Here is a 12,856-nt window from a genome sequence, read left to right as displayed (position 1 = left end):
ATGTATATACCAGTTTTCAGACATTACTCTAATTTCACTCCAGGCTACATATATGGAACTACATTTCAAAAGCAGTAGAATTTTGCCCTGACCTGGATAGTCCAGGCAAGCCTGATCTTGTCAGATCTCAGAAGCTGAGCAGGGTCAACTCTGGCGAGTACTTGGATGGGAGACCTCCTTGGAATATCAGAGCCTGGAGGTGGGGGCAGGCTTTATTCAGCCACCTCTCTGAATGTTGCCCTGCAAGGCGCGTATTGCGCTCTTATAGACATAAAGTCTATAAGTGATAAAAATGGACTATGCTTGTTAATGTGCAAAAGGGACTGAGATGTAAGGTGACCAGATCATGCTGCCAGCTGTACATGGAAACCAGCAGACACTGAGACGATGTGCCAGTGGTTCCCGAGGCCACCCTGCTCCAAGATGTATCCCTAGCCACATGAAACACCCAGAACAGCCACTCACCATTGTGGTTTAAACAGATGCTTCCCGACTAGGGCTGCCAAGTGGGGGTGGGGGGCGGGTAACCCCCCCACTTTGGAGGCCCGATTTCCGAGTGATAGCCGATGAGTCATCCCAACCCTCGAGGTATCTCTGCCACAGACTTAAGAGTTTAATATTGACCAACCCTTTAAGCCCCCATCCCCATTGTGGACATGACTTTTTGGAACGGACCACAAAGGGTTGTCTCAAGGGAAGTGGCCAGCAAAGCCCTCCCCCAAAGACCCCTTACAAAAGTGGGCACCCAGCAACATGCTCTCTCTCTCTCTAGATCTCTTAGTTCTCTAGCTCTTCCTATCCTGAAACCCACCCTGCCTCTAAGACTTTTGGACTGCAGCCAAAGTCCCCACGTGTTTCTGCCGGTTCAGAACACGATCCCCATTTCCTATTAGTCTCTCCTATTTTTCCTGTGGGACGCGCCATCCCGCCGAGGACAGGTAAATATTGCCCCTCAATGAAACATCTGCTCATGTGAATGTGTCTTGATTTTCTATCTAATTTCTAAGAAGCTGTATAACTGTGTGTGTGCTTGTGTATTGTTTGCTTGTGAAGAATCTACAGTAAAGGAATCATTTTATATGGAAACTAGCCTCCGTGTCTATTTCTGGTACTTCTGGAAGAAGCGGGACCCCTGTATATAAAGGTGCTTGTTCCCTTATTGCCTAGTGCTATTTTAAAACATTTCATATTCCCAAATATTGATAATAACTCAGAGCAATCAGGGTAACATGAATATACACCATGCCCCCAGTAGGGGTCAGTCACCAGAGGTCACCATGACTTCCAGGTGCACACAAATACACACTCACACACATGGTGTTATGTCCGCTGACCAGTGTTACCTCTAAGCTGAGTTAGTGTGAGCTAGCTCACAGTTTTTTAGCCTCCGGCTCACACATTTTTGTCTTAGCTCAGGAAGGATGGCTCCAGTGCAAACTAATTCATGCAGTAGCCAAATTACCTGCTCACAACTTTAATGCCAGTAGCTCACAAAATAGAATTTTTGCTCACAAGACTCCACAGCTTAGAGGGAACATTGCCGCTGACCGCCACTAGGTGACAGTGGTTTGCAACTAGAGCTTGGCTTCAAAAGAACAATAGGGACTAGGATCCTGAGCCTCCCAGTTAGCACCTGCAGGAACTGTGGCGGGAAGTTCAAACCCTCCAATGGGACTTGTGGGTGTGTATCAGGAATTGCATAGATCAGCGGGCATTTTTACAACATCAAAGCTTGACACTGCCACCATTTCCCATTTTCCCCCCCATTTTACACATTGCCATTGTGAAGCTTTCTGTTCTGTCCATATGTGTTAATAGCATTTCCTAGTTGTTTCTTTTATGCCATTTTTAAACCACTGACGCAGAACAGATGCAAAAGTACCATTAAAATGTGAATAAATTAATAGGAAAAAACTGACACAAGGAAACAAAAAGCAGCATGAAAATAAAGACTCGAAGTCTCATTTTGCACCAGGGAGGAAACCAAAGCTAAATGGAGATTTCCAAGTCAAAATGGTGGGACTGTGAAACTGGGTAGCATTCCTCACCAGGCTGGTTCCCTACTTCCCCACATCTCTGGTGTTTTAATGCTGAGGCAATAATACCACTGATCACCATACTTCTTGCCCTGGAAATCATGACTCCACAGGTGATCCCACACCACTTAAAGCTCCAAGATCTACTGGACTCCAACAATGTCTACATTTCTTAGTGCTTTCAAAGGATTTTCTGCCTACCTCTCTCAGCCAGCCAACCTCCCCCTTGCCTACGAATATGGTGTGTTTTTGGCACGAGGGTGGCATTTGCTAGCACATGGACCAAGGAGCACCTGCACTGTTTGCAGCTGGAATAATACTAGGATTGCCTGCTCTGCTTTGGGAAACTCCTGAAGATTCGGAGCCAGGGCCTTGGGAGAGTGGAGTTTGGGGAGGGGGCTTGGAAGAGACGTGATGCCACAAAGTCCACCCCCTGAAGATGTAATTTCTTCTGGGGAACTGAACTCTGTAGTCTGGAGGATCGGTTATGAATGCCAGGAGAACTCCAGGCCCCACCTTGTGGCTGATGACCCTAAGTAATACACGTCTATCCTGCATGCATCACAGACATGGAACTGCCATGGAGGCCTTCCACGCAGCCTCAGTTCTAGACTGCCTTCTACGAAAGCACAATCCAGACAGCACCAGTGAAGAGAGAAAGACAGCAGTAAGTATTTTCTGAATGGACAACAGTGGGGCAGCAGCCGTCATGAAGGAACGCTCAATAATGCCTGAAACATCAGCTGATACTCTTATGTCTTACTGCATTTTCAGCTTACTGGGAGTCAGCAGGGAAAGACTGCTTTCAGTTCCATCCCATTTACTACAATCCTCTGCAGTATTTGGGAATGCACCAGACCTGTGATACTCAGTGGCTCAGGAGCTCTTTGGACATGCCACCTCTGTGTCTTCTGAGTACTGTTCCCCAATGTGGCACCTGCCCCATGTTTCTGGAAACCGGGAGAGGCTAGTGACTGGTCAGGCTTGTGGCTGGCTAGGTGGTTCCTACCTTGAAATGCTGGAGTGACTGGAGGACAGGAACACTCCAAACTGTGGGCCTCATTCAAGGGGTGGAAGGCCTGTCCTCTCCAACACCTCACCCCCCCACCCTCTCTGCAGGGTAGCTGCAGAGAAGAGAGAGTAAAACCATCACCATGTCAACCACCCAGAAAAAGAGCAAGCTGGCCACAATGGGGTGATGGTGACTTTACCCCCCTTTCTTCACAGCCAGTTGCTCTCCTCCAGGTGCCTTGTTTATCTCACTCCTCTCATGTTAAGGAGAGCTGAGAAGGCAGGAAGGGAAGCCCTTACCCTCAACCTTGATGCCCAAAGGCTGGTATGAGAGCAAGATGGGAGTCCAGGAACTCCTTAAAGACCAACAAGGTTTCCAGGGTGTGAGCTTTCAAGAGTCGAAGCTCCGTTGGTCAGATACAAGGGGCTGGTATAGGTTCAACAGTGGTGGGAAGAGACATGTCCGCATGCTTAAAGGTGCTCCAGTAATTTCAATGTCATAATTATATATTTAATATTTTGTTCTTTTGAACTATGGTGTTGGAGAAGACTCTTGAGAGTCCCTTGGACTGCAAGAAGATCAAATCAGTCAATCCTAAAAGAAATCAACCCTGACTGTTCCCTGGAAGGCCAGATAATGAAACTGAAGCTCAAATACTTTGGCCACCAAATGAGAAGGGAGCACTCACTGGAGAAGACCCTGATGCTGGGAAAGATTGAAGGTCAAAGAAGACGGGGACGGCAAAGGATGAGATGGTTAGACAGTGTCATAGATGCAACGAACATGAAGTAGAGCAAACTTCAGAGGACGGCGGAAGACAGGAAGGCCTGGCGTGATCTGGGCCATGGGGTCGCAAAGAGTCAGACTCGACTGTGCGACTGAACAACAAGATCTACATCTAACATTAGACAGTACTGTGTGTGTGCGTGAGTGAGTGAGTTTGATGGAGCGGCACACAGAGCATAAGTAGTCATGTGGCTTTTGGGGTTGATGGTAAATGTGGTTGTTCATGGGCCACAGAATAAGTACCACCGGACTGGGTCCTTAAGCTGGGCTTAGGTGTTTTGTTTTCTTCCACGCATTCTAAGTCTTTGACTGTGTCTTCTTTGCCTAATATTGTTTTATAGTTAAGCAAAGAGGCCTCCATGGCAGTAAGGTTTTCACAACAGAATAGATAGAGCAGATTCTTCATCAACATGCCCCCATGAGATGCAGTGCAACCGTTTATTTTTCTAAAATAGGTATATCCCACTTTTCTCTCACTCAGTGGCACGTAAAGCGGCTGATATGATGAAAACCATACCGTTTCACAGAACCATTACAAATAAAGATGAGAGCAAAGTTATTGCTCATCATACTACCATGAACCCCACTAATGAGCCACCCGAAACATATTGGGAATGATGTACATTACAGAGCCTCTGGGATCTTTGCAACCTGGGGCCTTCCTCAGATCCCCAGGAAGGAGCAGCCACTGTTTTTACAACTGATTTCCAGCTAACGGAGATCAGCTTCCCTTCAGAAAATGGCTGCTTTGAAGGGTGGACTCTATGGCATTGTACCATGCTGAAGCCCTTCCCAAACCCCACCCTCTCCTGGACCCACCCCCAAAGACTCCAGGTATTTTCCAACCCAGACCTGGCAACCCTGTTGAGAAAGCTTGAGCTGAAAGAGTTCTCACTGATCCAAGCAAAAGAACGACCACTACTCCCTGGTTCTGACTATCAGAACTGTCACACAATTATCACGGCACTGAAATGGTGCAATTAGTTTTGGCTTGGTTAAAGCGGTGATCCACAGCATGATGCTGAAGGAAGCTGTGGTACCTTCCAGTGGGTTTCTTGGCAGCCAGTCCCTTCCTGAGTCTTGTCAATAAAAGCTGAAGAGTCTTAAAGGAATGGGGGGGGGGGTTAACGGGGACCTTCAAGTCGCTCCCACAAGCTGACTGCCTACAAAGCTCTGAAGTCATTTCAGGTAGGCACATCACAATCGTGCCACATTAGGATGGCCATAGACACAGATTTCTTTGGTCTTGGAAATCTCTCCAAGTGCTCACACTGGGAGAAAACCCTCCCTTTCCTTTGGAAACTGAAATCAAACATCGGGTGTGATCTCACGCAGAATTAGCTGCACCATAGGTGTGAATGCCAGGCATCCCACACCCATCGGCAACCCGTTTTGCTCCACTGCAGAAGCAGAGTAAAAAAACCACTAGGGAAAATCCAGTAGGAAACGGTTTGCTATGGGCCAGGAACGGACTTTCCCCTGTCTGATCACACCAGCACACTCTCATGGTGTCAGGATGGTCTGATCGGGCCAACCCGACTCCATGCCATTGTTCCCCACCCCCCGTTTCAGTGTGCTCATCATTGCACACTGCATAGGGAACACTTAGTGCGGAGATGCGATTCATCGATCCCCTGTTGAAGCGCAATGGAAACACGTGGCAAAAAAACCCTGATTCACCCACGGGTGCGTCTGATCACACAGTGGTGGGCTGCCCCCACAGCTCCCAGGGATTGTGTGATTGTGCAACTGTGGCTCAAATTGCAACGGAGCAAATAGCCTTGCTCCCCCCCCACGTTATCTCACGCGTGTGACCACAACCATCATTTCTTTCCCAAAAGCAAAGAGCCAATCTGTGCTTTCCTCTGCCATCTCAGGACAAGAAGTTCTTTCAAACAGCCCATGAGACAGTACTTCTGCGTCTGCAGGTAGCACCCATTAGCTACCTCTACTATAGTGTGGCTTGAAAGCCCCCAGTATGTTGTTGACCCTCCCAACATCTGGCCATGTCCCAATGGCAGCTATTTTACAGTGGTTTCTACTACCTTCTTTCAAAATTCCAAAAGTGCCCACAAGCTCTGCAAGTTTGGAACCCCCTGGTCTAAACTAGGGTTTGCATGACAACCTCCAGCTACTTCCAGTTTGTATGCAAATCCCAGTTTCTTTCCTCCCTCCTGGCAGGGAGGGCAGCCTCACTATAATGCCACCCCTGTAGCCGTCAGCTGCAAACAGTGCTGCCACTTCGCAAACTGCTGTTTTTGTATTCCACTGTTACAACCAACCACAATCAGATGTCACACCAAACCACAATTAGATATCACAGAAAAACCAGGGTTTGGCTTATCATGACATCTGAATGCAGCCAATACATGTGCCACAGAAAGCAAGCCCAAGTACGACATACCTGTTCCAAAATGGTGTTTATTCTTTCTACTTCACAGTCTATCAAGTATCTTTTTTCCTGCCGTTTGTCCATTTCCTCAATGATTGCCTTAAACTCTTGAACATCCTTTACACTTCCCACAGATCGAGCTGTCACTTGCCAGTTATTTTGCACAGCAGCTTCCATAATTGCCTGGAGAATGGCAAATCCTGTAGGGGAGGAGATGAAAACAGGTTGAATAAAGTGGGGAAAACCTCTTATCTCACCCGGAAACAGCTGCAGTGTTCATTACCCAGGAAAAATGAATAATCAGTAGCCATTCTGCGGTCATAAATTTCGATACAATGGGAATCCAGTTCTCATTTCTGTCCTGATAACAGTAACCTTCTCGATTTAACAGAATTACTTCTACACAGAGACTGTTTGTACAAAACTCAATGGGCAGTTTTCAAGTTCCCACACTTTCTAATGAAAAACATATGTAGATATACATCTTTCCCAACCAAAGACAAATCCCAACCAAATTGAGTCTTCCAGATAACCACAAACTACCCTACATGAGCAATCACAGTCAGGTGAAAAGCAGAAAGAACAAAAAAAAAGATCACAAGTTATGTACATGGGACAGGAAAACAGAAACCCCAAATCATCCTTGTTCTCTCACTTGTTTGGTGCTCATCAGACATTATTCATGTTCTTGCTGTACATACCAATTGTTATTATTTACTAAACTGTACTCTTGCATTTGGATAGTAAGAAACAAGCAGTCTGTCTTTGGAGAATCTCGTGACTTTACTAGTATTTGTATTGAGTTGTAAAAGTCTGATTAATGGCTTTTCAATAAAAGTATGTACAAACATAACTCAGTTCGGATATTCCATTAAATCTCATTTTCCTGCCCATTCTACCATTGGAGAAACTCTGGAGAGGAAAAGACAGCAGCCAGTGATCAGGCTCAAATTGGCTGAAGGAAAGTTCTACCCTCTTCCCATTGGTATCTGCTGCCAACTTTTCCTTTTGGCTGTTTCTGAAAAAAAAGCCATTGCATGGATGAGAATACCAGATGAAAAAGAGCTTATTTAAACAAATCGTATATTCCCCCCCCCCATAGAAAATTTGGGGGCAGTGCCTGGGAGGAATGTCATGTGATAGACTTGCTCTCTGAAATGGCTGGTTCTTCCAGGGGAAATAATCTCTGCAGTCCAGGGATCCTTTGTAATTCCAGGACAAATCCAGGCCCTGCCTGGAGGTTGGCAACCTTAGGCCCAAGGCAGCCATGTCAGTCACCTGTAGCAAAACAAAGCAGAAGTCCAGTGACACCTCAAGGAATAGCAACATTTATTCCAGCATGACTTTTCATGAGTCAGACCTCACTTCCTCAGATATAATCTGAGGAAAATGACTATCTTTGTTGCTATTCCTCAAGGAATATTCCTTGTTGCTATTCCTCAAGGAAATGTTGCTATTCCTCATGGAATAGCAACATTTATTCCAGTATGACTTTTCATGAGTCAGACCTCACTTTTTCAGATATAATCTGAGGAAAATGACTATCTTTCTTCTCATTGTATCCAAAGACATGACCTCTGACGAAAACTCATACTGAAATAAATACTATTAGTCTTTTAAGGTGCCACTCAACTTCTGCTTTGTTTTATAAAAATCTATGCCTAGGATACAACAGACACATTGAAAAAATTAAAATAAACCACAATCCTAACACACAGCCGAGCACATATCAATAAAACCATTTTCACTTACCGGTCCCTGCACTACCAGCTCAAAACATTAATCAGCCGAGGCCCTTTAGAAAAGAACTACCATAATGCCTGGCCTAAAACTCAACAGAGAGGGGGTGCCTGCCTCACCTTTGCTAGAAGGCTGTTCCATAGGGGAGGGGTCACACTGGAAAAGGCTTGCATCCATTCTAATGCATTGCTCACCATCTTATGTGAGGAGATGATAAACAACTGCTGTTGGGAGGACATGCAACAAATCATATTTGGAGGGAGCTAGTCAATATTGCCCTGATTTGAATGGCCCAGGCTAGCTGAATCTTTTCAGGTCTTGGAAACTAAGCAGGGCTGTCCCTGATCAGTACCTGGATGGAAAGCCACCAAGAAAGTCAAGGGCTGCTATGCAGAGGCAGGCAATGGCAAGCCACTTCTGTTTGTTTCCTGTTGTAGCATTCCTCCTGCCCAGTCTCATCTGGTCAACTCTCTGCCATCTTGCCATGATGCCCTCCCCTAGGCCGCAGAACTGGGAACGGAGCAGAGGCTGCTTCACCTTGTTCCTCTCTTCCACAGGCGGCAGCTCTCACAGCCTTGAGCTGAGCCTGCTTCTCCTCCCGGGCCACAATCAGCAGTCTCCCTTTTAACCCCTGCTGTTTCCACCCTCTCCCCCATTGGCACCCAATCCTGGACCAAGTTCCTTGGCCAATCCCTGGCCTATGAGACCAGTGACCTTCATTACTCATTCCCCTTGCCTACACCTGGTCCTTGCCTTGCCCTTCTCTGACTCAACCTTCCTCCTTGCAACCAGGCAGGACAGCCAGTGTTGGGGGGGGTACTGGGTCTCTGGGCCCTTCCTACCCTGCAGGGAGCCTGTCCTCACAGGGCCTCCAGCAAGCTCAGCCTTCTGGCTGGACTGTTCCCCACTGGAGCTTGCCCTGGGGGCATCATTCCTACCCTTGCTGGACCAGGCCTGCCCCACCAGTCCTGGTCTTGCTGCTGACCTTGTGAGGTGAGACTGCTCTTGGCTGTTTTGACCTCTGCTGGCCCCCCCAGACACCAGGAAGGACCCAGCCAGGTAAGGCTTCAGCAGTATGAGCAGAGGAGGCAGCCCTCAGTCCGGAGCTGTCTCTGAACACTCATCTCAAAAACCCTATGGGGTTACTGTAAGTCGGCTGCACCTTGAGGGCATTTTCTGCCGCCAGTTGACCCTCTTGCTTTAGCTCCTTGTTCTGAGTTACCTTGAAGATTCCTTTGACATGACAGCTGAGGTACTTACATTTCAAATAAAAAGTAAAGAACGTCCTTTCTGGGCTGCAAGGAGGGCACTACTGAAATTAAACTTTTAACATTCATGCAGTTCACTTATTTGCTTTACGTATTGCCCACACAATAAACCTGAGAGCCAGGTTCAGACTTACAAGACCAGGGCCTCTGCCTCACATTACCATTCTAACACAGGGCCAAAGGACACCCTTCTGTTTTTAAAGAACTGGGTTCCCCGCAGCCCCACAGCAGCTGTGAGGAATGGCTTTCAAAAAAATAAAAGACAGCCCAAACAGCTCAAAATGGTGCTACGGGGGGGGGAGGTTTGTGCCTCCCCCCAGCAATTTTCTCATGCCAATAAAAGCCCTTTTTGTTGTTCAGTCACACAGTCGAGTCCGACTCTTTGCGACCCCATGGACCAGATCACGCCAGGCCTTCCTGTCTTCCGCCGTCCTCTGAAGTTTTCTCAATTTCATGTTCGTTGCATCTATGACACTGTCTAACCATCTCATCCTTTGCCATCCCCGTCTTCTTTGACCTTCAAAAAACCCCATGGACAGTATCAAAAGGCTAAAAAAAAGCCCTAAGGAGGGGTTATTCCTCCATTTTTGTAGCTCCATGGTCTATGTGCACGGGGCACCAAAATAGGGGAAACTGCTCCCAAAGCACTATGTCAGCATGGGAATTCAGCTGAGCGGGAGGCAGGAGCCCTTCCTTTCCCCATGGTGGTGTTCCAAGCCCATTTGGGCTCTCCTTTATTTTTGTGAAGGCCATTCTCTGCAGCTGCCATGGGGCTGTAGGGAATCCAAGCTGGATCTGGGGAACCTGGACCCAATTCTTTAAAAAACCCCACAAATGTATAGGAACCCATTTGGGGTAGTGGTTAGGAGCATGGACTCTAATCTGGGAGAACTGGGTTTGATCCCCCACTCTGCCACACGCAGCTTCTGAGTGACCTTGGGCAAGCCATGGTTTTCTCAGAGCTGTTCTCTCAGATGCAGTTCTCAAAGAGTTCTCTCAGCTGTGTAGGCGCGCGCACGTCACCCGGAAGTGACGTAGGCTCGCTGGGCACGCTGGGGGCGGGGCCACGGCCATACAAGGGAAAACCATAGAGGGAGAGCACCGAGTTTTATTCCCCACTCCTCCACTTGCACCTGCTGGATGACCTTGGGCAAGCCATAGTTCTGATAAGAGCTGTTCTTGAAAAAGAGCAGTTTCTGTCAAGAGCTCTCTCAGTCCCACCCACCTCACAAGGTGTCTGTTGTGGGGAGGGGGAGGGAAAGGAGTTTGTAAGCCGCTCTGTGACACCTCTGGGTAGTGAAGGGCGGGGTATAAATCCAATCTCCTCCTCCTCCTGCTTCTTCTAGATTAGCCCTGTTCATGCCTCTGTAAGAATTTAGGCCCTTGCATTGGGCACCTACAGCACATACTGTAGTGTAGGGTTTCCATAGGCAAGTTCCCCAAATGCAGAAAACCCACTTCACATCCCATGGGGATTGCTTGCTAGTCATTTGCAAACCATGAAAATTGTTTGCATTATCTTCCAGCTGATTTACATCTCCTCCAGTTAGCTACTGCACAAAAAGTTGGAGAAGGAGCAGAGAAAACATATCTTCATCTGCCCCTTTGCTCATGCCAGGATTTGCTCAGTCTCTTCTGAGATAAGCAGCCAAGCTTGTCTGAGAGAGAGAACGATCATGCAAGCCCCCACCTCTACAATCTCTGGATTTGATGCTTCAGCAGTACACAGCTCTGTAATTAACATGCAGCTGAAGTCCCGATGTACCTATGGGCTTCTTCTTTGTGTTTTCTCCCTCTCTGAACCCTTGACAGTTAAATAATACACACACACCCACACAGCACCCCTTGGCTTGTAGCTTTCAGTCTGAATGTAATACAAAGGCAAAGTCTTTAGTCAGCTGCAGTAGAATTTGAGCCACTTTTCTGTGCATGCTTACTTCCTGTTGACTTCACTGGTTTTCATGAGAGAACCATCCACGCAGTTTTATTCACAGCCTTGAAGTCTCAGCCTGCTTTACACTGAAGCAAATCCTGTCCATTTAAATAGGACTAACTTCCAAACAGGTGTGCATAATATTCCAGCATTAAACATCTTTAGTATCTCCCAACAGCATGCAGTAGTACTGAATCTAGAGTTTCTCTGCATAATTAAAAAACTTCAGTACAAAACTCAAGATGACTATATCACTCCATAACCTCAGCCAGCTGAGCCTCAAGAAACACCTTCACAGGCGGTTGGAAACAGCAGCCTATACTGGTGCTCCCCTCCCATCCTGAGTCTTAATCGGCTCAGCCAATTAAAGCATATGCCTCGGAACACATCAAGTAACAACCAAAGTCTTTCCAGTCTCCACAGCTTCCAAAGGCAAAGGCACCTGAAAGACTGGACTAATTTCACAACCTCTTTCCACTAGCTACGGCACCCAATTTGGTTCCCTTTGACTTGCTAATGCAACAACTAGAATTGTTTTCTGGTTTTGGTGTTTTCTCCCTCTCTGAACCCTTGACAGTTAAATAATACACACACACCCACACAGCACCCCTTGGCTTGTAGCTTTCAGTCTGAATGTAATACAAAGGCAAAGTCTTTAGTCAGCTGCAGTAGAATTTGAGCCACTTTTCTGTGCATGCTTACTTCCTGTTGACTTCACTGGTTTTCATGAGAGAACCATCCACGCAGTTTTATTCACAGCCTTGAAGTCTCAGCCTGCTTTACACTGAAGCAAATCCTGTCCATTTAAATAGGACTAACTTCCAAACAGGTGTGCATAATATTCCAGCATTAAACATCTTTAGTATCTCCCAACAGCATGCAGTAGTACTGAATCTAGAGTTTCTCTGCATAATTAAAAAACTTCAGTACAAAACTCAAGATGACTATATCACTCCATAACCTCAGCCAGCTGAGCCTCAAGAAACACCTTCACAGGCGGTTGGAAACAGCAGCCTATACTGGTGCTCCCCTCCCATCCTGAGTCTTAATCGGCTCAGCCAATTAAAGCATATGCCTCGGAACACATCAAGTAACAACCAAAGTCTTTCCAGTCTCCACAGCTTCCAAAGGCAAAGGCACCTGAAAGACTGGACTAATTTCACAACCTCTTTCCACTAGCTACAGCACCCTTTGACCTGCTAATGCAACAACTAGAATTGTTTTCTGGTTTTGAAAATATAAAGATCACTTTGTTTTCCAGCAGCTTTCAGCCTCACCAACGGAGCTTGGGAAGAAACCGATACTTTTACATTTTTTAAAGAGAGAAATTTAATTAATTTAATTTCAATTACATCATTGGGAGGGGGGAGGAAATGCTTTTCCTGAAATTACTTTCAGAAGCCAGCTAAAACCTACAAAGCAGAAAACAAACCAAACTGTAGCTTCTCAACAAGCTAAAAAAAAACACACCACAGCTCCTTGCAATAGGGACACAAAGCATCCCCCATTGCTGGACCTCCGGATTGCCCCTGGTATTTTTGGCCACTATGTGACAGAATGTTGGGCTGGATGGGCCATTGGCCTAATCCAACATTGGCTTCTCTTATGTTCTGTCAATCGCAGATCAATAAAGTTTTATTCCAGGTATAAACTTTCATGTGCACGCAAACTTCCTTAGATATGTGCAGA

At 46.6% G+C, this 12,856-nt stretch overlaps 1 protein-coding gene across 1 annotated transcript in view; it reads right to left on the bottom strand.

Moving 5' to 3' along the window:
- The window catches only part of GRIA3 (glutamate receptor, ionotropic, AMPA 3), a 273,089-nt gene that overhangs the window by 134,253 nt on the left and 125,980 nt on the right, over positions 1-12,856 (bottom strand). The window contains exon 4 of the mRNA XM_015426982.1: positions 6,239-6,426. Coding sequence (XP_015282468.1) covers positions 6,239-6,426 — 188 coding nt within the window. The remainder of the gene's footprint in view (positions 1-6,238; positions 6,427-12,856) is intronic.

The sequence above is a fragment of the Gekko japonicus genome, unplaced genomic scaffold (genome assembly GCF_001447785.1).
Source record: "Gekko japonicus isolate JY-2015 unplaced genomic scaffold, Gekko_japonicus_V1.1 scaffold265, whole genome shotgun sequence".
Classification (NCBI taxonomy): domain Eukaryota; kingdom Metazoa; phylum Chordata; class Lepidosauria; order Squamata; family Gekkonidae; genus Gekko; species Gekko japonicus.
The sequence above is the reverse complement of the archived record's forward strand: the minus strand, read 5'-3'. Positions and strand labels throughout refer to the sequence as shown.